The sequence below is a fragment of the Ixodes scapularis genome, unplaced genomic scaffold, assembly GCF_016920785.2.
Source record: "Ixodes scapularis isolate PalLabHiFi unplaced genomic scaffold, ASM1692078v2 PGA_scaffold4__175_contigs__length_147842914, whole genome shotgun sequence".
Lineage (NCBI taxonomy): Eukaryota > Metazoa > Arthropoda > Arachnida > Ixodida > Ixodidae > Ixodes > Ixodes scapularis.
The window spans coordinates 44,270,192-44,296,151 of record NW_024609879.1 but is presented as its reverse complement, the minus strand read 5'-3'; the positions used below and the strand labels follow the sequence as shown (position 1 = coordinate 44,296,151).

Genomic DNA, 25,960 nt, shown 5'->3' with positions numbered 1-25,960 from the left:
ATAGAGTTAAGAATGTTGTACAATGTGGGCGAGGATGCGAGGAGGGTGAGTTGGAACATGTAGTGGGCGTCTAGGTGTTCGCGTATTGTGTTGTGAATGCCGAGGTCGAGCAGGCGGTGTGTTGGGGCGTGAGAGGGGAGTAGGAGTGCATGTCTATATGTCTTCCTGAGGAGCGCATCAAGGGAGTCGAGTTGGGTTGGTTTAAGGTTAAGGTATAGTAGCTGGTATAGGATACAATTGAGCAGAAAACTGTGGACGGGTCGGAGGCGGCCCTGTTCCTTGATGACGTGGTGTTTAGTTGCGATCCTTCTAATGAGGTGCGTGGTTCGGGTAAAAATATTTTTTTACGTGTTGGAGGGTGGGTGCGGGTGATCCGCGGTGCGTGAGGGTGAGGCCTAGAAGTCGAATTTGTTGCGTATGTGGTATTGGATCAGAGTGTATAAAAAGTTGGATGAGGGTTTTGGGGGGAGGGGGTTGTGGCGACGGGGCGTAAAGGTGAGGACAGCGGATTTATGTGAGAGCATGGAGGTCCAAAAGTTCGATGTGCTGTAGGACTTGATTGATGCCGTGTTGGAGTGTTGCTTCAATGTGTTGGTCGGAGCCAGAGTGGACCCAAAGGGCAATCTCAGCTGCGTACAGTGTGCTGCGTAGCGTGGGGATGCTGAAGAGACTGCGGGCAATGGGATTAGGGTGAGGCTCAAGAGCATGGGCGAGATGATCGCTCCTTGTGGCGTTCCGCGGTCTGGCATATGGAAAGGATCAAACTGGACATGGCCCGAACGGGTGGTAGCGGTACGTTGTGCAAGAAAGTTATAGATATAGTGGTAGAACTGTAGACCTAGGTTTTGGGATGAGATTGCCTCATGGATGCTGTGGTGTGAGATATTGTCAAAGGCTTTTTGGAGTTTCAGTGTGAGTATAGAGGTGCAATCTCGTTGAGGGAGGTCTTGGTGGAAATCGTGGTGATACTGTACAATGTCGTCTTGCGTGGATAAGTTGGGTCGAAAGCCGATCATGTTGGAGGGTAGATTTTTGTGTGTTCAAGGTGCGCATTGACGCGAATCTGCAGGACGTGTTTAAAAAGTTTGCTGAGACAGGACGTAATGGAGATAGGGCGAAATTTGTGTATGGAGGCGGGTTTTTCAGGTTTGGGGATGAGGGTGATGTTGCAGTGTTTCCAGGTGGAGGGAAGGGTGTTGTTAAGCCAATGTTATTTGAAGAGTTGTAAAAGGTGTTGTAGGACCTCCTTATTGAGGTGACGAAAGACGGTGTTGTGATGCTGTCATGTCCTGGTGTGGTGTTGCGTTTGAGGGCTTGCACCGCCGCGTGTAGTTCTGCAAGGGTAATGGGCTCGTCGAGCTGTGGATTGGGGTTGCCAGTGTATTGTGGAGAACCAACAGGGTATGATGAGGGAAGTGGGATGTATATGGAGCGGAGGGTGTTGCATAGGGCGGTGGGTGAGAGTGGAGTGTCCGCTATAATTTGTGTGATTTGGTGGCGAGATGGGGTCTTAGTAGTGCTCGGGTCCAGTAGGGCACGGAGGATGTGCCAAACGTTCTTAGTGGAGAGCTGGCCTCGCATTTCGTCACAAGTGTTGTTCCAGATGTTCCTGGCTAATTTGAGCGCGTGCGTCTCGATCTTAGTGAGAAAGGTTTGTAGTTTGAGGTGAAGGTTGCGTCGGTATCTATGTTTCCGCCAGCGCCGCTCTAGGCTGGTTTAGGCCTCCCAGATGTTATGGAGATGGGTTTCTACATATTCCGCTGGAGGAGCAGGGTCGATAGTCTTGGGTGCAATCTGTTTAGCTGAGCAATGGTAGGTCGTCCATTGTTCTAGGTCGGAGTCACAGGTGGTGGTGGGTGGTAGTGGCCATTCGGTGCGGAAAAGATCCCAATCTGCTTGTGTTGGTGGTGGAAGTGGGGGGTTGTGGAGATGCCTTTGAGGGTAACACACATGCTGATGATGTGGTGATCTCTGCCTAGTGTGTGTAAAGTTGTGGAGGTGCGATGGGTGAGTTGTCCGGTGCTAAAGCCGGAGCTCATGGCCGGAGCTCATGATCATCGACCGATACTGTGCCAGATGATGACAAGTCCTACACGGGTACAGTTCCTTTTCCTGGTGGCACGCGAAGGTCGTCCTCCCTGACATGCCAATGCATGTCAGGGAGGAAGGGTCGCCATGGAGGGTGAGGTACAGGGAGTGGGTAAGTTCAGAGAGTAGGCGGTCTTCGCGAGTGAAATAAGAGCAGCCCAACTCTATGTTAGGGGCGTTGAAGTTCCCTGCAGTTAGGAGGATGTCGCGTTTAGTGAGAGAAAGTGCCTGCTGAAAGATGTATTTGCAGGGTGTGTGTTTTATTTACCAGGGCTATAGATATTAAGAACGTGCAGGCGTGTGACACGGGATTTGGGAAGGTGGAGTGTGGTGAGTTTGTGTGGTATCGGTGAGGCGAAAGTTTGGTACTGGGGGACAATATTGCGATGTACAAGAGTGGCTATCTGGGGGAAACCCAATGGGGAGTGATATACATAATCTTTGAGTATGGGTGAGTGGTATGTTTTCTGTATTGCTATGAGCATGAAGGAGTTGGGTATGGCTGCAATGTGTGCTTGGGTGTTACCTCTTTTAGTTCGAAAACCGGGGCAGTTCCATTGCCAGATGTATCGTGGAACTGCCGCGGTTGATTTGGGCAGAGGTCTGTTGGCGGTGGTTATTGAAAGCCGTTTCTATTTCGGCGCTAGCGTTGGCTATTTCTGCGTCGCCTGAGATTTCTGCGTTGCCTGAGGGTGAGGGTCAATAGTGGGGGGCAGTGCTCGTTTCTTATTTGGGGGGGAGGTGGCTAGTTGATGGCTAGCTGGAGGGTTGTGGGTGGTTTGGAGTTGTTGTTTAAGTAGACGGTTTTCCACTTGTATGCATTCATTATCTGCGCGAAGGAGGGTGATAGTGTGAAATAATTGCTGCATTTCCTGGCGCATTTCGCACTGCCATGCGGAGGGCGGGGGGGGGGGGTGAGTTGGGGGAGTTGGGAGCAGAGCTGTGCGTACCTGGAATGAGCGGCTTGGCTGTAGGTGAGTCCGGGTGTTGTGAAGATCGTGGCGATCTGGGCAGGTCCGGTCCCGGGGTTGGGGGGGGGGGGGGGTGGTTGTATGTTGGATAGGATTTTCGGTAGAGTGCGGCGAGGCTGGAAGCATTTTGGGCATCCCGATGCACCTGTCAGGTGGTCTCGTCCACAGAGGATGCCGCGAGGCTGGCAGGGGTGATTTGTAGTGGGGCCCAGTGTGCCACAAAGAGTACAGTGGGGTTTTGGGAGGGTTCGGGGCAGACGTCTCGCCTGTGGCCAGCGGACCAACAGGCCATGGATGCTTCGGTTTTCCGCTTGTATGTTTAGCAGCGAAGAATGACAGCATGGTACCGCACCCAGAAGGGTACATCCGGTCACAAAAAGAAGACTCGCACGATGCCCCTGTTTTTGATGCAACGGGCGATGGGGACGGTTATGGTGGGGCTATGACGCGTAAGGCTTTCCATGATTAGTGGTTCAGAGTCTTCGGATGGGATTTGGAATATTGCTCTTAGCGTATTGATGCTGGATGGAGGCATGTGGTTTTGGACGGAGTAGTGGGTAGCGTTCCAGGTGACTGCCTTGAGGTCCAGGTATTGTTGGTTTCTGTGTTCATCGGGGGTACGTACTACGATGAAGTTTGAACGGGTGTTTATGCGTACTTGGCCTTGAGGGAAGTCTGTCATGTTGGTTTCGTGGAAGATGCAGTCGGCTAGCTGGGCTGCATTTGTTTTTCTGAGGTTCAGACCGCTCTGAGGACTAATGACAACCTTGAAGTCACCAGGGGGGAGCGGGTCTTTTGAAGGGGTGGTAGGTTTCTTGCGATGTTGTCGGCGTTTTTGTTTGGGCTTGGTGGGGTCAGCAGCGGGTGTGGTGGTGGCTGAAGTGGCGGTGGTTTCTGCGATGCGGGAGGGGATTGTCTTCCATCCAGGTTCACGCAGAGTGTCGGGTTCAATTTCGTCCCCTTCAACCATGTATTCGACACCCGTTGCCGTGATTGGAATGGATGTGTTAGCCGGAGAAGTTTGGAGCTGCTGCGACAGAGGGTTGGTGGCAGGCGGTGGCGGAAAGTTTCAAGTTCGCGCTTCGGCTGCCGGTCGGGAGGCGCTGATGTCGGTGCGTTGAGTGGAGCGAACCGCAGTTGCGCAGGTGGTTGTGCCTGTGTCGCTAGGGGTGCTAACGCCGAGGCGGCAGCCACCTCGCCATGCTAAGGCGACGTTAGGCCTAGTGATTTTCGGTGATAATTCGGTGATAATTCACGTACTCGGTATCGGTGTGCGAAAATGTTGGCACCGATGCGGTCCTAGTGACGTTAGGAACATATTGGTATAAATTCAGTTGGTTTGGTTGCGGTGCTACAAGGCTATAACCCGGTGGAAGCGGAGCCAATGCGGAGCACGTCCAGCCAGGGCGCAAATCGCTTCTTCTTTTTCTTCCACTGTTTATGCGTATAATGGTCCACAAACTGCGTTTTCAACGTTTGACGTTTGGGTGTTATTTATTCTATATTATGGAGTGAATGAACTGAGTAGTCTAGAATTGAAGCAACTCGACATTACTTGACACTTAAGACAGAATAGCAGGCGAGATGTGTTTCTCACCGCCAAGAGAAACTTTGCTGCAGTGCTAAAAAAAAAAAGCGCGGCCAAAAATCGTGCTTTCCAGCGGCTTCTTGGGCGCTAGAGCCGAGCTCTTGGTGTTAGTTATTTACAAGGTCGCTGACTTGGGAAGCTCTGCGTCAAAGCTATAAGGAAAGCTCTGTTGGAAGTGACGCCGCATCGAATAATAGTTTTGAACAATAACGCACGTGTTCTCGACGACAGGCTACTGTTTTCATTTTCAACACTTCTCAATCCATTTAAACATAAAACAAAAAAAAACAAAAAAACATTGTCTTATTCTTTTAGATTATGTCACACGTTTAAAGTTTGAAAAGATGCCTTTCAATACATGCATAAATGATGAAAAAATGATATCAGGAATGTACGAGTTCTCACTTTCACTTGTGGATCTTCCTTGATGCAACTCTCAATGAGAAAACAAGTTTGTTGCTTTTACATTAAAATTTTAAACCGTTAAATAGACTAGTATTATTACACACCTTCAAGCATTGGAGAACCTATGCACGTTCGGTATGCTTTTTACAATATAAGCCCGCAAACGTAGTTTGATACAAGGTTGACTTTACAGAATTGGCCTGTTTGCTTCATCTGCGAGGTTTGGGCAAAGGGGAAGCTGTGCAAAACTGAAATGTTTACCTTACATTGTTGTACGAAAACAAATGATCGTTGTTATTTGCAGCGTGACATCATGTGCCTAAACTCAGAGCTGATCTACGGATTCGGCAGAACATTGGGCGTGTTGGCTGCCACGATGTTCGGTTCGACCGTGGTTACGCCGGGAGCTAGATTCTCACCAAAAGCTGTCCTGGATTCCATCACCGAGCACAGGTTACACAAGCCTTCAATATATTTTCGATTATTATTATTTTGGTATTGCAAATGAATAACCCTAGGGCGTCAGTGATATTATATCCAAGCTACGGACCCATGCTCTTAACATTCAACTTATTGTTAACTATGGGAATCTAGCGTACATATTTCTTCTTCTTTACTTTGAGGCAGAGTGAAATTAGACGCCGATGAGAGCGAGACAACTAGTCAAGGACGCCATTTCTCGTCAAGAGGAGGACCGTGTTCTTCAGTATCAGTTCTGCCGGTCTAGAGTGCAAAATATGTCTTAGTTTGTGAAGAACATACTAATACTCGCTTATAAACCGAAAACTTGCTCTAGAATGTTCGTGCATCGCTTGCCTATCTCCAAAAACACGCTTGTTATTCCAGATGCACGATCCTCACCGGTTCGACATTCATCTTCTATGAGATCCTGCGTGAGCTTGAAGAAGGAGCATACGACGTTTCTTCTATCAGAAAGGGTATGAAAGTTTGATTTAACAAATATCTAGCGTCTCACTTTCCGACACCGCCTATACTTAGGCTCACGTTATCACAGAATGCCGTGAACACCACAAGTTCATTATAGGTGCTTTTTATATCACATCGGTTTGATTCACATTCGTGCTGCTCGTGGAGTGGGAGAAAAATTGAAATGCACACTCTATCTCTTAAACCTTTGTAGCCTTCCTTGCAAGAGTAAAAACACGAACGAATCTGTAAATATCGTTCCTGAAAGGGCTACTCCACACGTTTTTTTCTTCTCGTGTTTTCCGATTTTGTTTTCAATTTGTCTAAACGCACAAACAAACATCGCTAAATTGTATCCCAAATATTATATCAAAATATTGCTTCTTCGCGAAGGTATTAAATGCACAGTTTTTGTCCTCATCGTGTTTTTTTTTTTTTTTTTCAAACTGAAAGTCTCTACTGGCAACAAAGGAAAAGTGACGTATCTGGAAGGGACAAGTTCTCTCTTTGGAACGCAGAATTTGTTCCTAACTGATTTGAAACAGTTTCATGTTGTCAAGAGAATACTTTGGAAGCTCACTTTATTACAAGCGCTCCAGCACGGAACAAATGATTGGCATATTTTATATTTTAGATTGCTTGCTCAACTGGCAAGCCGGCTTGCCACTGACCTCACGTCACTGAAAAGTGCGGGTATATTTGAATGTGGGCTTTTGCGTCATTTTCATTTGCCGATTTTAAAATAACTATTATGAATTTCGTGATACTAAATAGCATACCGGAAAGAACAAAGGCCGGGAGTAGGAAAATATAGTTAGTTGAGGTAGCTCTAAACACCTGTGGAGTACCCCTTTAAATAGTGAAAAAATTGAAACACGCGAAAAATATTTCACGCGCTTTTAGAGAACACAGCCTATTTAATGCAAGCAAACTGCAAATATGGTTTCGTGTAATAGCATGTTTATGGTGTTCGTATCCCATATACCCTCGTGTTTATACTTTAAAAGGGCTGTCTAACCATTTGCTGAAATGTAGATGCTTGTTCATTTGCACATGTACTCCTGCCTGAACTCAACCTCATATGCAATTTTTCACTCGAATATAATTGTAGGAATAAAAACGGTTTCAAGCTTTTGTTGTGTTTCGCTGTGTACTTAGTACTCTCAGAAATACGGGTGTAGACAGGTACACCCTTTGTCATATATGTAACACTCCAAAACTACATTTCGACGTTCAGTCCACTGACGTTGAGCTGCCGATGCCCACTTTTTAGAGCGGCTTGATGGCATTTGGATATAACGTATACAATAGCAATTCTGCGTATCAAAGACAACAACAACAAAAAACACTGTGGTTTTTCAGCAGGGCCGGAAAAACCTTGAATGTCTTACAGTAGCATTTAATGCGCACATTAGCTATTTTAATAAGTTGTATCGCCCGACCATCAAGTCGCTCGTAAAATTTCACGTCGACGGTTCGACGTCGGTGGACCAAACGTCGAATTGTTGTTTCGGGGTGTTACATATGGGACAAGAGGTGTACCCGTCTACACCCCCTATTTCTGAGAATGAATGTGTAGATCATGAGCACCACATTCTGCTGTTTAAATTGAGATGATTTGCATTCTCACAATCGGCTCTCATTCCAAGCAACACCAGCTCGCCTTGCTTTTTTATGCTGACTGAAACCTTGTTCCTTTCTGATTCGATCTCTCAATATCATGACGAACGCGCTGATTATCAGTGTACCACTGGTTCTGTTGAGCAACATCCCCTTGGATCCGCTATTTTTTTTTTTTGCGACGCGATGTGAAGACGGCCTGAGCAGTTCCAGCGAGCGTCTGAATTCTATTTTAGAGCGGAGCAAGCTAGTGCATGCACGTATCCACCGGGGCAAGTGCAAATCACGCTACCCGTTGTCTAATACCGCAGGCGCGGAACAGCCCATGAGCCGTGCATGCGCATGAAAAGGGGAGGGGGATACGCGATTGCAGGTGGAGGAGAAACGTAGGAGGGGAGAAGGAAATATTTACGAGTTACGGAAGAACATGCTCCAAGGTGGCTACCGATATCAAGTCTATCGCATTTTAAGATAGAAGACACAACGTAGTATCAAAGTGTGGCCTAAACAAACCATGCTTAAGCTAATCGCTGTGTCAAGTGAATGCAGGACGGTATGTGATTGCGCGGCGTCTGGTAGGATGAGGCCATCCGTCGAAAGTGTGACATGCCGCGTCGGGCATTTAGTCGTGTGCGTGCCTTGGTCTTTAAGCGCAAAACACCTCATGAACAAAATGTCCCACTGGCCGGAGCACTTGTTATTAAGGCTTGCTTTTTTACTGTATTATACAAAAACGGGGAAGCCGATCCCTATGAGCCGAGTTGCTCCTTCGTTAAAATAGTGGCGTCGCTGCGGCATTAACCACCCGCATGGGTTACGTGTAGCTGCACAGACAGACATACCTCTGCCTCAGCGACGTACAAGCACAAATAAAAGATTATAGCGGAACTGAAAATAAATCTTTAATGGGGCAAGCTTGCCCCTAATACGTATACAAATGGCCACTTTTCATTTAGTAAAGAAATCAAAAGAGAACTGACCCCTGTTCCTGGCCGGCGGCGATTTTTTTTTAGTTTTCCGTAGTCTGGAATTCTGTAGAACAAAACCACTTTTACTGCGTTGCGGTTCATTCAGAACCTAATAGGGTCACGGAGCTATGTGCTGTCGGTCGTGATAGCGGAGGGGGGGGGGGGGGGGGGGACGGTTATGGCGTAGGCTCGAATAGGGTACATTCTCGCTACAGAAGAAACATGAAGTTCCACCAGAAGGTTTTGCAGGCTCAGGACTGCACGCGCTCCGATGGTTTTTTGTTTTGACCATGACTGTGCAGTGGTAGTGATGGGGGACTGTTCAGTGATACTCTTTCTGGGGACAAGTCTAATAAATGTTTAAAGCACAAATCTCGCCTAGGTGAAAAAGGGCATCCCCTGCATAGTATATAAGAAAGTAGCATTGAGTGGTTTACAAGGGAAACTCCACCTGTTTTATTTAGAACAAGTAAATGCCTACCAATATACCGTAAAACGAGAGTCAACCAAAGTCCTTGATTTTGCTTACTCAAGTGCTTGATGCCCAGTGTTCCATCACAAGATTTATGTAATATAATATAGTTTCAAATACACGGGCATCGACGACGGTTTTCGCCACAAGGTTTTCTTCGTAGAGCTCCGTAGAATTCTGAGTCCGTCCTCAATACTTCACTAAAACTGCGGTTCATACCTAAACGATTTCGTTGTGGCTGCGGGCTCTCTGGAGTAGTCGCGAGCTTGTTCGTCTTTTCAGAGCGCAGTTCTAAGGTACCCATTTCCGTGTTTCGCGGCGTCGGTGTCGGCGTCGTAATCTGACGTCACGGGACCTCAACACAAATTAAACTATCCACTTAATTTAGCGAGAAAATTCAGTATCTCCTCTAGATTTAGTGTACAACTTCAATTTCTCTCCTAGATTTAGCGGGAAAATTGACGTCACGTTACCTCAACACCATTTCAATTTCCCGCTACGTGATCTCAACGCAAATTCAATTCCCCGAAAAATTTTGGCGGGGAAATTCAGTTTCTCCTCTGGATTTAGGGGACAGATTAATTTTTTTCCGCTAGGTTTAGCAGGAATATTGACGTTTCCTGACCTCAACACCAATTCGCCTATAAATTTATCGGGGAATTGAATTGGTGTTCAGATCACGTGATATCTGAATTTGTTTATAGGTGACTTGACATCAAGTCACGTTGTCATTTTCCGCGCTAAATTTAGCGGGGAAACTGAATTGGAGGAGGGTAAAGGAGGGGATGGAGAAGGAGGTCAAGGAGAGGAGGAGATGAGGAGAGAAGGAGGAGATGGAACAGGAGGAAGGGAGGGCACGAAAGGGAGGAGAGGCATACCCTCCCCTCCCATACCCTCCCGTCCTCCTTCTTAAGAGCTGCGCTCTAATTTCACGTTACAGTTAATTGTAGGACTGGTAAAGGCCAGTGGGTTGAACATGAATGCATAAAATTGAGAGGATGAAACATGGAGCAAAGGCATAGGAGAACCACGTTCTTTCGTTTAGCAACGACGTTTAAATTGGGCAGAAACATTGCACCCTGAACGAGACCCAGACTAAGATAGGGTGATATGGGGGAAGGCGAACTGGGAGATGGAAAGGATCATAAGGGGGAAGGAAAACTGGCAGATGGAAAGGGAAAACCGTGAGGCACGGGCACAACTACCGTGAAGTGTGTTTTTACGGGGAGTGGCGATATTTTTCAGGTTCAGGCCTGATGAGTTCTAATTCCCGTCTTGATAAGTTTGCTAAAGCCGATGAAACTTTTTTTTTTTTTTTCGTTTTGGATGAGAAAGGATTTGATGATTTCACGTCCGTGCCAATGGCGGTGTCCCGCTTCCCGCGAAGTCAGGCGCGCATCCAGTGCATTCGTTCGCGTGAACCGCGATCGGATGAATCGGGTTGTCAGTTCTTGAAGTGGCTTCGTTTTCGTGCTCGTGTAAGCGGTCGTTGATAGACCGGCCGGTTTGTCCTATGTACGCAGTTCCGCATTTGAGGGGGATGGAGTAAACTTTTTCTGTGGAGCAGGCCCGGAAAAGCGTGGCGCGCTTTTTTACGCAAGCCCGCTTGGCTTCTTGTCGGTTGATCCTGTTGCACATGCTTGCCAATTTGAATCTATTGGAAAGACAACTTTCGTGTCATACTGTGAAGCAATGGATCGGATACGATGGGAAGCATTATGAATGTATGATATGCTGGCTATCCTTCGACTGAAAGGCGTTTTTGTAGTTGCTTTCGGGTTGATAAGCTAATGGAAAACGGACACGAGCCGTTACGCCGGATATCCGGAACTCAGGAGTCATCGAGTTTGGCTCTTTCTGCTATCTGTTGCCGATTATTGACAGGCTTTCATTTCAGCTGATGGGATTAGCGTCTTGATAACGCCTATCTTAACAGACTTTGAATGAGCACTCTCAAAAGGAAGCGCAGCCTTTTCTGAACGCTGACTGAACGCCCAGCAAACACCTTCTTTGTTTTTTTTCAATCGCATGTCAAGAAATTGCAGCCCTTCCGAAAATGGATCTTCCTTTTTGAATCTTAGTTTGCCTCCTGCGCTTTCGAACGAGGCCACGATCACCTCGGCTTTATTGGCTAGAGGGTGAATAATCAAGTGGTCATCAACGTAGCGGGCTACAGTGCATTCGCGCTAGTGTTCTTGAGCTTTACCTGTATGGTTCTATCGACATAAGACAGGTAGATTTCCCTTAATATGGGTGCAAGGCAAGACCCTATACACGTCCCGAATTTCTGTATACAGATTTGTCCTTTGTGCACAATCATTATTGATTTAAGGTAAAGTTGCAGAAGGTCGAGGAAGCCGGAAAGCGACACTCCGGATGAGTTTTGGAAGCTGCAGATGCCGTGTTCGGTGATGCCTTCTTCTACGAATTCGAGAAGAATTGGAATGTCTAGGTTTTAGTACATATCTTCTATATCTAGCGAAAAGAAGTCTAAATTAGGCGCATCAGTATGAACCGGTTCTAGGGCGTTAATAAGCTCCTGAGAATTTTTGATTCGAAAAGGTTGTGGAGGATGTACGCCGAAAAGGTGTTTCTGGAGAAACATGGCGAGGTACTTCTGCCAGCATCCAATCTCAAATACTATTGTGCGGAGGGGGACGTCCGGCCTATGCGTTCTAACGGCGAAGAATACTTGCAGATACTGGTCGGCTGGAGCTGTTACCAATTGTTTTATTTTCGGTAGGTTTAGCTGAACGCATAGTTTTTTCACTTTGCTGCAGAGAGATCCTTAAGGCCTCTTCTTAATGGCTGTGAAGTTATTTTCGACTGCGGCTTTGTCTTTCATTTTATACATTTCGTCATCAATTACTACGAAACCTCCTGTTTTATCTTCCTGGAGGCGCTTGAGGTTTTTTTCTCAGATTTCAGCTACTGCCGACCGAATGTTGACACTTGCCTTGGTCCGGGGGCTGGATTGTAGCCTACTGAACGGGTCGCTGCCCCCGAAAATTCCTGTCGTTCATGTTCCGGTATAACTGCTGCAACCTGGTGGATGGCTGCCAGGTGGTCGACTTTTGTGACCGGAAGATCTGGTGCGAACTTAGCTCCTTTTGAATGAAGAGCCTCTGTGTTGTAGGACAGTTTTGCATCTGTTATTTAGGTCGGTGGCGCGATCCTAATGCAAGGGGCTTGCGTACGGCTTTGGAGATTGAATGAGGAGAAAATCTTTTGTCCAAGACGACTCTAAATCTGTTAAGATATTTATCATGAAGACATTAATCACATAAGCTAAAACGAAATCCCGTCAACATTCGGCAACAGATAGCATAACGAGCCAAACTCGACAACACCTGAGTTCGGGATATCCGGCGGAACGCCTCGTGTCCGCTTTCCACCAGCTTATCAACCCAAAAGCATGTAAAAAAACGCCTTTCAGTCGAAGGATAGCCAGCATACCATACATTCATTATGCTCCCCATCGTATCCGATCCATTGCTTCACGCTATGGCACGAAAGTTGTTTTTTCCGGTAGACTCAAATAGGCAAGCATGTGCGACGTGATCAGCCGACAAGAAGCCAAGCCGGGTTGCGAGAAAAAGCACGCCACGCTTTTCCGAGCCTGCTGCACAGGAAAAGTTTACTCCATCCCCCTCAAATGCGGATCTGAGTACATAGGACAAACCGGCCGATGTATCAACGACCGCTTACGAGAGCACGAAAACGAAGCCACTTCAAGAACTGAGAACCCCATTCATCCGATCGCGGATCACGCGATCGGATGAATGGGGTCGTCGCATCGATGCAGTCAGGCCCGCATCCAATGCGATCACGCATTGGACGCGGGCCTTACCTCGCAGGAACCAAGACAAAAGGGGGACACCGCAATCACCACGGACGTGAAATTATCAAATCCTTTCTCATCCAGAACGCAGAAAGCAACGTTTCATAGGCCTCAGTAATTTTGTCAAGACGGAATTTAGAATTCATCAGGCCTAAACTTGAAAAATATCGCAACTCCCCGTAAAAACACACTTCACGGTAGTTGTGCCCGTGCCTAGTGGTTCTCTCTTTCCATCTCCCAGTTTTCCTTCGTCCCTTATTACACTTTCCATCTCCCAGTTTCCTTTCCTTCCCCCTTATAACCCTTTCCATCTCCCAGTTCGCCTTCTCCTTTTCACCCTATCTTAGTCGGGGTCTCGTTCAGGGTGCATTGTTTCAGCCCAAAATAAAGGTCGTTGCTAAATGAAAGATCGTGGTTGTCCTGTGCTTGTCCTCCGTGTTTATTTTTTTTCAATTTTATGTATAGATAATTGTAAATGTCTTTATTTTTTTGTTTGTTTTAACTTAGTCGTTAGACCAGTCTGTCTGTTTCTTGCCTCACATTACCTCTCTTCACTTTTTCTGAATGCCCCTTGGTGTTTGTCATTTCTTTTTGCAGCAATCATGTCCGGGTCGTTATGTAATCCTGCGATTGTAGAAAAAATGAGAACACGAATAAACGCCCAAGCTGTATACGTACGTAAAAAAACCTTTTAAAATCGAGTCTCTCTACTAGAACATACTTTTCTGTTTTATAGGATTGCTATGTTACGCCTTACAATGATGCGACCTTTCAGATCATGTACGGTGCCACCGAGACCAGTCCAATCTTCAGCTCCACGAACCCTGATGAGCCCACGGATCTCTGGATTCGTACAATCGGGACACCGCTGGACCACGTTGAGGTCGGTACTCACCGGTTTCTGCCCACGTTCGACTAGGAATAACCAGGAATATGAAGTGCGATCTTCACTCACTCGAATCTTCTGCTTGAGCTATCAACATTCACAGAAATGGTCTCTCTCTAGCCTGCTCTATACGAGAGTCACATTAAGGACAAAATGTTCGACGTTTCGTACAACGCGTCAAAGGGATGTACCAGTTTGGCGGTGCTTAGGAAAATGTAGGTGTCACGCTGATTGTATATCTCATGTGTCTCGCGCTTAAGCATTTATGCAAGTGTGAATGAACTCTAAATATAGCAAAATGTTTCTTGTAACTCTGACATCGTAAACACAAATCTTTGAGGAAAATACACATTAAAAAATTCCACAACACGCAGGAATACTAGACAAAAACTGTGAAGGGTACAAGAATATATCATGTTTTTTCAAAGAAGTTCTTAGCTGGAGTCCTCGGCACCAGGCCCCGAAAAAACTTTTGCTTCACCAAGCTAATTACGAGAAAAAGAGGCGAAATTTAGTCGCGAGATTTCTGTCAGACACTTTTTAAGGAGAGTTATGCGAACGGTAATTGCACCGGCCTCTAGTTAAAAGCATGTTTGTGTTCATGTTCCTTATTGCATCTATCATCATGTTGCTGGTGTTTTACAACGGACGTAGTAAACGTGCTTTCTGGCTCCGTTTTGCGTGTCCAGAAAGTTTAGCGAACCTTCCACTACCCGAATCGCCCAAGTTGCTTTCTGCTTGGTTGATTTTAAAATCTTCTCTCTAATCAAACTCTGCAATTTGCGAATCCCCCTTGAACAACAAGTTATTTCTATTCTTCAAGATGTGTCTCTTGACGACTCTCGTAGTGTATTCGTTTGATATTTTACATATTAGATAGTGTTTTATAGTCATGTAAAAGCACTTATTTAAACAAACAAAACTCTTCCTTTCATTTATCAACCCCAGAACAAGGTGCTTAAAAAAAGATGTATTATAAATAGAATGCAATCCTGAGGTGACGGTGACAGCGCAGGAAAAATCAATCTCACACCAGACACTCAGGAAGACAAGCACACGTGCTGAACTTACAACTCTTGTGTATTCGACTACTTCATTTTTCTCTTCAACGTCTGGGTTGACTTTTCAGAACGTGATAAGTAGAAGAAGTAGCACGAAATACAAAGGAAAATTCTAAAGAGAAGGCAGAAGAACAGGAAAAGAGAAGAAAAATTAAGAAACGGAAAAAATATCTAAACGAAACACTTTTACAAATCGTCCCACTCCCTCATCGCTATCATTTAGATAGAAATTGGAGCTCTTTGGTCGACAGCGCTATAGAAGGACTACTGACACACTTGTCCTTCAGCTGTGCTATCCTTTCCGCTTCCATTATTCCTCTAGTCAATGCGTTTCTACTCCTACCTATTACAGAACAATTTTCAAAATGTGCTACACATCTTGCCAAGGCAACTGCGCCTGAGCAACTCTCATTTGTGAGGCAAGTGTCGAGATAGGCTCCTGGGACCCGTGGAAAAAAGTTGCATATCGCAGCTTTTTTCCACGGGTCCCACCATCACAATCGATGGAAATAAATTTAGTATTATTATAAGCAGAGATGGCTCGATGCACTTCTTAGGGAGTAGATTTGTTATATCGGCACACCCCTCAAAAAACTATGCTACCAGTGAAGAAGATTGAATCATATTTCGTGCGTCAATCTCTATCTTTGGTACCAGCAGACAAAGAGGATGGATTTGTGATTATGCCACGGGACGTTTTTGGAACCAAGGCCGTGTTAGCCATTGACTCGGTTTTTCAGCGTAACATTAGTATCTCATTAACCAAGGTTAAAAGTGAAGCAAAAAAGGTATGTAGTGAGCTTGAGCTAAAACAAGTGTGCTCCTCTATTGAACGCAGTAGGCACCTTAGCTTAGAGCTGTTTTTCAGCGCAAAAACTCATAAAGTAGATTGGCCGTTAAGGGTGATTGTATCTGAGGAAGAGTGGTGGCAGAAGTCTGTTGCCATATTTTTGCAGGAGAAATTAAATCTCTTGCCGGTTCAGGATCCTTTTATGCTAAAAGACTCTAGCGAAGTGATAAAGTTTCTAACAAACTCTAATGACTGGCATCTAAAGGCCTTCTCAGTAGACATAAAGGACCTCTACTACTCTCTGCCGCACGATGAGCTGTTGAAGTGCGTGGAGGACTGCATTGACTCTTTTGGTGATATTGCTTTTCAGACCGCGTCAGGAATTTCCCAAGGTGGTTTCCTTGAATTGCTCGCCGTATATTTAAAATCTACGTTTGCGTGTTGGGAGGGTAAGACCTTTCTCCAAAAGGCAGGGGTATGCATTGGTTCATGCATAGCACCAGTTTTGAGTAACCTTTACCTCGCGCATCGGGACCGGATCCTTTCTCGTAGCTTAGATGCTTCTACTGTTGTGAAGGTGGTTCGCTTTGTTGATGATTTTTGATTGTGCTAGATTGTGCAGCAAATAACTTTAAAATATTGGTCTCTAACGTTCTTTCCTGCTTTAAATCCTGTATAGATCCACTAGAAATCACTCATGAGCTCCCCACAGAAGGTTCCTTGCGGTTCTTGGACCTCAGATTAATTTTTTCGGAGCATCATGTATGTTGGTCATCCGAAGCGAAAGGGAAGAAACCTCTTCTTAATTTTCAGTCAGCACACTCCAAGCTTGTTAAGCGAGGCATTGTTAAATTATGTCTCACCCATGCGCTTAATAAGTCTTGTATTCATTCACTTAAGGTTAACTTTGATGCTCAAATTGCCAGGTTAAAGTCAACAGGATATCCTAGTGCATTACTTACAGCCGCGGCAGAGAATTCATTAAACAGAATAAGATGGGGTGAACGACCAAAACTTAATACAGAAAAGAAAAGGACGGCCGTTGTTCCATATATACATAAAGTTTCGCACGGTCTAAAGAAGATAGGTAACCGCATTAACATTATTGTTGCTTTTTCAGCACCAAATAAGCTTCTAAGCCTGTGCAGGAAGGCAAACGGATCGGCACACCGGGAAGTTGGTATTTCGAAAAAGCACCAAAAGAGCTTTGTGAATTGCACAGAAGGAGTCGTATATTCTGTCCCACTCTCATGTGGTAGAGAATATATAGGCCAGACTGAAAGGTGTCTGAATGATCGTTTAAGAGGGCATTTTTATAACACCCACTGAGTCGTAGATGGACACTTGGGAATCTATTGTCGCGATTGTAGCTATCTTGTACATTTTGAAAATTGTTCTGTAATAGGTAGGAGTAGAAACGCATTGACTAGAGAAATAATGGAAGCGGAAAGGATAGCACAGCTGAAGGACAAGTGTGTAAGTAGTCCTTCTATAGCGCTGTCAACCAAAGAGCTCCAATTTCTATCTAAATGATAGCGATGAGGGAGAGGGACGATGTGTAAAAGTGTTTCGTTTAGATATTTTTCCGTCTCTTCATTTTTCTTCTCTTTTACTGTTCTTCTGCCTTCTCTTTAAAATTTTCCTTTGTATTTCGTGCTACTTCTTCTACTTATCGCGTTCTGAAAAGTCAACCCAGACGTTAAAGAGTAAAATGAAGTAGTTGAATACACAAGAACTGTAAGTTCAGCGCGTGTGCTTGTCTTCCTGAGTGTCTGGTGTGAGATTGATTTTTCCTGCGCTCTAACCGTCAAGTATGGTTCACCAACTCGCCCAAGCTTCCATCCTATCAAGCTATATTGTATTACAAAAGGAGCCATACAAATAGGTCATAAATATAACAAACATAGCTATGAGAAGTTATTTAAATACTCACTTGAATAAGTAACTAGGCAGTTCTTTTCTCCTCCCCTGGCCACTTAGCAGTATATTGGAGCAGGTGCGGCTGCGTGCCCATATTTAATGATTAGACGATCTTGGCGCGTAATAAAAGTAAGGGGCATTTTTCATTTTATCAAAAGGGAAAGGGGAATGTGTAAGCGCACCGTCGGTGCACTTGGGGGATGATGAAGTCCTTTTTATGAAGGAGAATGGCGGGCACGTGTGAGGGTGATGACGTAGTTGAAATCTTGTCGGTTGGGTTGTATTTTTGTGTCTTGATTGGTTCTTTCCTCTCTGCTTCCTGTGTTTATTTACTGGTTCACTTGAAAATTAAACTTTAGTTGGTAGTCAGCGCTTGGTCCGTGCACTTCTTTCACTCGTCCTTTGTTAAAATGTTGCACTGTTTTCACGGTTGAAAACTTGCATAGGTAGTTTCATTGCTTCTAATTTTGGGTGACACACTTCCTTATCAGAGACAAACGTGCGTGCGTGCTTGCATCTGTGGGTGCGAGTGTTTTATTCTTGGATCACTATGTTACAGTGCATGAAACACTTCTAGGACATGCGTGTTTTGCCTCCTATTCGGCGAGAAATCGTTCCCAAACCCGTCTTTGGTGCATTAGACAGTAAGGAGGGGAGCGGCCGCCAGAGGGCAAGACAGAGAATACGTACGGAACGAGTGACGACGAGGCAGCCAAGCTCTCGCCGTCATTTATTAAGTTCAAGGGAACACAAAAAGCGTTGTTACATCTGACAAGTAAACAAACACACTTGGTGCGTTAAAGGAACACGGAAGTAAGTCCTAAATGGGTAGCAATATCATCGCAGGAACCGGTCCACCATAGTGTCGGATATTGCAATCCTGGTGGTTGTTTGCACGTAAGGGTCGAAGTCGTCGCGGCGTCCAATATATATATATATATGTCCTAGAGGCCTGCAGGACGGTACACTTTATTCAATAAAGCGCAGTCACGGTCGTTGCGGAAGGTGAAGTAAAAAGAAAAGTGAAACACACGTCATCCAGCAAGCAACAAGAGGATGAATTCCTTGCACTTGTGCAGACGGTCGCGAAACTTCAGAGTAGCCTTGCTCTTCTGCAACAAGAGGTAAACCTACTAACACAGAAAAACATAGAAAGCGAAAAATCCGCTTCCGCTCTAGAAGAACGCGTTATCAACCTAACAACTGAACTCGACTTACTAAAGCAGAAGGAAATCGGTAACGTCACACCTACCGAACCTCAGCTTACTACAGCTCTAAACGAACTTTCGCAGCTGAAAACTCGTTGTGACGACGCGGAGGGCAGATCCCGTCGTAACAACCTTCTATTTTTTGGCGTCACTGACACCGATAGGGAAACGTGGGCCCAGTCCGAGGGCTTGGTAACCGGCCTGTGTTCCAGTAACCTAGGCGTGAATATCGAATCAAGCAAAATTGAAAGAGCGCACCGCTTGGGAGCGTTCAATCCACAGAAATGTCGCCCTATAATTGTGAAGTTGTCATCATTTAAGGATAAAGAGGGCATTCTTTCGTCGGCATTTAAGCTCAAAGGAACGCGTGTAGCCATCAGTGAAGATTTTCCCATTTCTGTCCGACTTGCGCGCCGTCACCTTCTTGATTTTGCCAAGCCTAAAGGCACGACTTACAAGCTGCGTCACGATAAGCTGTTTTTAGATAATAAGTGCTATGTATATGACGCCGCTCTTGGTGCCGTGAAGGAAAAAAGTGCATAGAAATGCCAGCGTTCATTTCGTTTTTCGTCACCCAATCAACCTGCAAAACGCCGTGATATCTGTAACAAACCTTCTTATCATTCTATTTTATTTACTAATATTAGAAGCTTGATACCAAAAAGAGATGATGTGATTTCCTTGGTTGAGGCATGCAACGCAGATTTCCTTGTGCTTACCGAGACGTGGCTAAGCCCCGATATATCCGATATTGAACTTTTTCCTTTGTGTCCAAACTTTCGTGTGTATAGGTGTGATAGATCCACTAGGAGGGGGGGTGGTGTGCTTTTAGCTATAAATAATCACATTCCGTCCCGGGTTATACCAATTCTTACTGACTTAGAAGTTGTATTTGTGTACGTCGCTACGACGCCCCCCGTAATAGTGGCTGTGTGCTATAGACCGCCAGATAGTGATAAAGAATTTGTTAACAAGCTATATAAGTGTATTTCTGAAATCACCACTAAATACCCTAACGCCTTTGTTACTCTCTTTGGTGATTTCAATTACCCGAACGTTGACTGGTCTGCCCTCTCTTCTAGCTGCGCATTGTCTCAAGAATTTATAGACTTTTGTTTAGATTTCAACTTTACAAATGTTATCACTCAGCCTACTAGGATTACTAATCACTGTAGCAATATACTCGACTTGTGCTTAAGCCAAGACCCCTCACTCTTCAGTAACATCACATACTTACCCGGCATTAGTGACCATCACGTCATCGATTTAACTCTCTCTCTCTCTGCTCCTCGTAGATCACATTACTGCAAATTCATTCGCAATTACGCGAAAGCTGATTACGCATCAATCAACTCGAACCTCGAAGATTTTTATCATACTTTCTCAGTTAACTTCTGGGAAAGAACGGTTAATGAAAACTGGACTCTATTCAAAGATAAAATGATCTACCTAATCGAACGCTTTATTCCACTGACCCGTATTATATCTGACAACACTAACCCTTGGTTCAATAAAACAATTCATAGTCAATCCAATAGGAAAAAAAGACTCTATAAGCGGACTAGGGCTGTCAACACTACGGCTTCTTAGAACGCCTACTACGAATGCGCTAGGGCTTATAAATCAGCAATAAATCACGCCAAAACCAAATTCTATAGTATCGACCTCCCCAACATAGTAACCACGAAACCAAAGAAGTTTTGGAAAATAATCAATCCGGCACTTTCACTTCCTTTGCAATTTGTAGATGACGACGGACTTCCGCTTTCTGATAAACACGGCGCTCTTGCTATTAACGATTTCTTCTGCTCCATCTTTACTAACGAGGACTTACTAAATATTCCCGACTCGTGCCAATCCATTCACCCTCTCATGGATCCTATCATAATTGACCGTACTGGAGTACTTAAGGCTATAGATCAACTAAAGGTGTCCTCCAGCTCCGGAGATGACCAAATTAACTCTAAGGTATTAATAAACACTAAATACATTTCTTCCACTTTCCTCTGCAACATATTCTCTCAATCTCTTAAACTCTCTGAAGTACCATCAGACTGGAAAGTTGCTAACGTCATACCCGTTCATAAAACAGGCGATCGCCAACTAATCAGCAACTATCGTCCCATCTCGCTCACCAGCGTTTCATGCAAACTCTTGGAGCACATTCTCTATTCTAACATAATAAATTTCCTAGACTCTCATAACCTCCTTTTTAAGCACCAGCACGGATTTCGCAAGTCCTACTCATGCGAAACTCAGCTAACAGCATTTCTAACTGACGTTTACTCAAATTTCGATTCCAATGTTCAAACTGACGCCATCTTTATTGACTTCTCCAAAGCATTTGACAGGGTCCCTCATCAACGACTTTTAATGAAACTAAGAAATATTAATCTTCACCCCTCAGTAGTCAATTGGATTTCTGAATTCCTTACTAATCGCACACAGTACACTTCTATTAACAATATAAAATCTACCACAAGCGCAGTAACGTCTGGCGTCCCTCAGGGAAGCGTTCTTGGCCCCCTTCTTTTTTTAATCTACATTAATGATCTCCATCATTGCATCACTTCTGAAGTACGTTTGTTCGCCGATGACTGTGTCATATATAGACCCATTCATTCACGCCACGATCAGCTAACCTTGCAAAACGATCTCCAACTTATAATTCAGTGGTGTCATAAATGGCAAATGGCTTTAAACTATAATAAATGTAAATCGCTATCTTTTTCCCGCAGTTCACATGTTCTATCCTCCTCTTACCACTTTTCTGGCATCCCAGTAACTGCTTGTTCATCGTATAAATATCTAGGAATTCATCTGACATCTGACCTGTCATGGACCACTCATATAACAACTGTCATCGCCGATGCTAACCGCACTCTCGGATTTCTTCGCCGTAACCTCAGACAAGCTACATCCCCCGTAAAACAACTAGCTTATACTACCTTGGTCAGAACTAAACTAGAATTCGCTTCTTCCATATGGTCACCGTGGCAGGCATACCTAACTAACAACCTGGAATCCGTTCAAAGCAGGGCCCTCCGTTTTATTTATTCCGACTATTCCCCATACGCAAGCATATCAGGACTTGGCCAATCAGCTAACCTTGACACTCTTTCTCACCGCCGCAGGGTGTCTCGTCTTTCTCTTCTTCATCGGATCTTTTATTACAACAGTCATCTCAGACAAAGTTTGTTATCACCTCCTTACCGCATTTTCCCTCGTCTCGACCATTCTTGTAAACTCCGTCCGATTTCATCGTCAACCGTCACTCACCAAATGTCTACTCTACCATTGGCCATTGACGACTGGAACTCACTGCCTAACGTAATTGTTACCTTATCTGATACTAAGAAATTTTCTGCAGCCATTAGCTTATTTTTTCTAACCCATCACTAGATTACAGCGTGTTTTTGTAGATAAATTGTTTTGTTACTTGTTTGTTTTTTAAGTGTTCACTCCCTTGTGTAATGCCCCCTGGGCCTTCAAGGAATAATAAATGATGAAATGATGATGATCCAAATCGAACAAATCAAGTCAGATAAGGCACAAGTGTGTGTCAGACATATAGTTTTCTAGCGATATGATGCATACATAATATAAAAGGAACACTTATCCAAAGCGTAGTAAAAGAGAACCCCAAGTAAATTTAAAATGTCGTGCTCCAAAAACGAATTAAATTTTATGTATTTTGTAAGCGTGTCATTAGACACATGGCGTGCATATCTGTATGAATACATAAAGTGTGCCGAAATTTATGTGTTTCCCAGATGAGATTTTGAAGCCCAGCGACAACAATAGCTCTTCACAGTCAAAAATGGAGCTTTAGCTATAAAAACGGCGGCGACCAATGCGTCTATCGTAAACATTACGAATAAACTTCCACTGGATCTTATGATTAGCAATGGGTAAAAATCACAGAGTTCCGAATTACGGTTGCTAACTCTAATGACTGCTGGACAAGTGAACAATAAAGAGAGTGAATGCACTGAGGTCTGATAGATCTTCCTGTTATCCTTTATTCAGCACCAAGGCAGAGTTGTGCCTGTCTTGCCATGTTAAATACATGCGGGTGAAAATCCAGCCTGGAGTCCACTTGAACACCGGGGTACCGTACACGAAACACGCGTTTTATTTGACTACCAAAGTAGAATATTGTTGTACATGATGCAGTCGTGTTTCCTGCTCATTGACATTACCGTAGTTTTCTTAAGGTTTAGTTGCAGTCTGTGTTGCACCGTTGCTCAACAGAACATACGTCATTTTGTAACAAAAAGCAGTCCAGCACATTCTCAAACTTTCTGAACAATTTCAGGTCATCGGCGAACAATAATCATTGAAGTGTGCACCGGCGAGAGCATGTCATTAATGAACACTAAAAACAGCTACGGCCCATGGTTGGAGCACTGGGGCACACCCGGTAAAGATACGAACGGCTGAGACATAGAATATGAAACACCTTACTCTATTCTGGTGATTTATCAAGTAACATGCAAACCATGAACAGTAAGTCGTGCATAAGCCACACGTATTCAATTTGGACAAAGCTATGTCATGTGAAACCTTGTCAAAAATCTTTACATTTTAAAAATAAGTATTCTACTTGACCGCGGCTGTGCAATGAAGGCACGCTAAACCAGTGGAACACACTCGCATTAGTTTTGATAGGCCTGCCCGCCAGGAAGCACTGGTGCGATAATGATATTTTCTGTCTAAAATATAAATCTATGCATTCATAAAGGACAATTGCAAAAACGTTTAAAAATCTGCACAAAAGTTACACTGACGAAAGTAGTTTATATCACAGGGATTTCCAGACTCCAACAATGAGACAACCAGACACATTTTACACCTAGAAGGAAACATAGCGCGCTCTAATAACAAATTGTGCATATGAGCTAGCGCTGAAACCAGGATTTCAGCGCTTCCCTTGGTAATGAACTCTGAGGTACCGTCGCGGCCGGTAGAAAGCTTTGATTTCAGCTTGCGCACAGCAAGTTGTATTTCGGATTTTGATACATATTCACAAAGTAAACAGTCGAAATTCCTTCCAAAGGTTCAATCTATCGGGCGTGCTGTCTGACTGCGGAAAAGAACTCAAATGACGAGCGAACGCCTCCCATAGATTTTCCGGTGCGCAACAAATTTTACCATCGGTTTTCAAAACAACTGCGCTCATACTATCTCAACTCTTTGTTCGTACATGATGCCAAAAACGATACGGTTGGTTTTTAAAGAAAACTTCCGTACTATCCTGGTAAAGTCCCTCGTCACGGGCAAGAACCTTTTGACTATTGTTCTACAGAGGGAGAATCTGTAATGCCAATACTTGCAATTCCGCTTCTAATATATTGTATGGTAATAAAGTTTCTTGGGCATATAATATTTCAAATCTGTTGAAAACCAACTGGAGAATTTTGACTTCTTTGGACAGCCTTGAGGTTGAAATTGTTTCATGACATCTTGTACAATCGGCATCAGCATATAATGATGGAAAAGTCAACGTTCGTGACGCTAAAGAGACGAGACCAGTCATGGCCATACAGACGTAATCGCCGTAGGCATATCTAAACCTCGGTAACCTTTGCACGTTCTGCGCTCGGGATGACAAGAAAAGGACAAGGAAAACGGCGGATGAGACTTGTCAACTGGCACAAGCGTGTCGTATGCGTGACTCACATCAAAGACAGGAACATTAATTAGAAACAAATATATAGCGTTCCCGGCAAATATTTGATTGTGTTACGCTGATACAGTTAATTAAAAAAAATGATGAACTTAAATACTTCATTTTTTGCTTTCTCACGTACCACGGCAGTGCAGTCACATTGGAATCAGCCTGCTGAGCTTACGAAGATTAAATTGGCCATAAATGTGTACTTTGTTATTTGAAAAATCAATTTTGTTTTCGAGGTTTGCAAAATATTCTGTTAAAATGAAAGACGTTTACAATGCTCCATAGTACGAAATTGAAGAGAAGCTCTCAAAGAGAAAGAGGGGAGAGTACGGAGAGAAAGGTAAGCCCCTCCTCCTCCTCCGTACCCTCCCCTCCTATCCCTCTCCTGTCCGCATCCTCCTCTCCTCGTCTCCTGCTTTTCCCTCTCTTCCTTACTACTCCCCTCATCCTCCTCCTTTCCCCCTCCTCCGTACCCTCCCCTCCTCCTCCCTCGTCCTTACCCTCCCCTCTTCTAACAGTTTTCCTGCTAAATTTAGCTGGAAGATTGATACCACGTGACCTCAGCACCAATTCAATTTCTCTGGTAAATTTAGATGGACAAATGTCATCCATAAGCAAATTCAGTTTCTCCATTAGATTTAGCGGTAAAATTGTCGTCACGTGACCTCAACAATGATTCAATTTCCCTCTAAATTTAGCGGGGAAACTGGATGCGCAGTATTGAATTATGGGGCGTCACCGACCTAGACACCAATTCAGTTTCTTTGCTAAATTTAGCTGGGAATTGAATTGGTGTATAAGCCTATGATGTCCCATGACCCAACGCGTGCGGGTTATGCCGATGACGGCGCCGACGCCATTATACGCGGTAAAAGGCACCTAAGAGCTGCGCTCTAAAATGTGGGTTTCGGAGTTACGATAAAGTAATAACAACCGATGCGAGAATTCGAGCCGTCTGTCGCTGGCACCTCAACCCAGAGGCCCCATTCTTCGTAGGTCTCTCCTTCTGACTACCCGAAATATGGATTTGCAGTCTATGACGACACTGCCCCCCCCCCCCCCTCCTCCAATTTAACCGTCTCTGTGTAATTTCAGTCCCTTCTAAACATGGAAAGACGACCAGAGAACTGCGACTGGTTTGTGCAGGAGGACTTTAACCAAGTTTCGGTCAAATAAATAACATCATATTCCCAGACGTAGGCACTAGCGGAAAACGACTTTTTGTTCTGAGGCTCCTTGTATTTTGGTAATATAAGCTAGTTTTGCGCGACGCCATTGGGGTCCTTTAGGGTGACATCAGACTTCGACGAACCGCAAAGGCGGCAAGCTGCCGTAAAAGGGACGGACGATGAAGCCAGCAGGCCGCACCTCGGGTTTGTTCAACATTTCAAGCAGTCCTTCCACCAAGCAAACGTGGAAGGAACTGTACCAGGTATTTTTTTTTTCAATCTCGTAGATGTCACCGTTATGTCTCCGATGAACCCCACCAAGAGCTCTTGTACCGCGGACGCCATTGTGCCGGGAGCCACACGAGA

General features: G+C 44.7%; 1 protein-coding gene across 1 annotated transcript in view; it reads left to right on the top strand.

The window, feature by feature from the left end:
- Nucleotides 1-25,960, top strand: part of LOC8029198 (putative acyl-CoA synthetase YngI) — a 229,174-nt gene that overhangs the window by 162,332 nt on the left and 40,882 nt on the right. The window contains exons 9-12 of the mRNA XM_040214651.3: nt 5,357-5,505; nt 5,899-5,990; nt 13,478-13,554; nt 13,656-13,763. Of these exons, the coding sequence (XP_040070585.3) occupies nt 5,357-5,505; nt 5,899-5,990; nt 13,478-13,554; nt 13,656-13,763 (426 nt within the window). The remainder of the gene's footprint in view (nt 1-5,356; nt 5,506-5,898; nt 5,991-13,477; nt 13,555-13,655; nt 13,764-25,960) is intronic.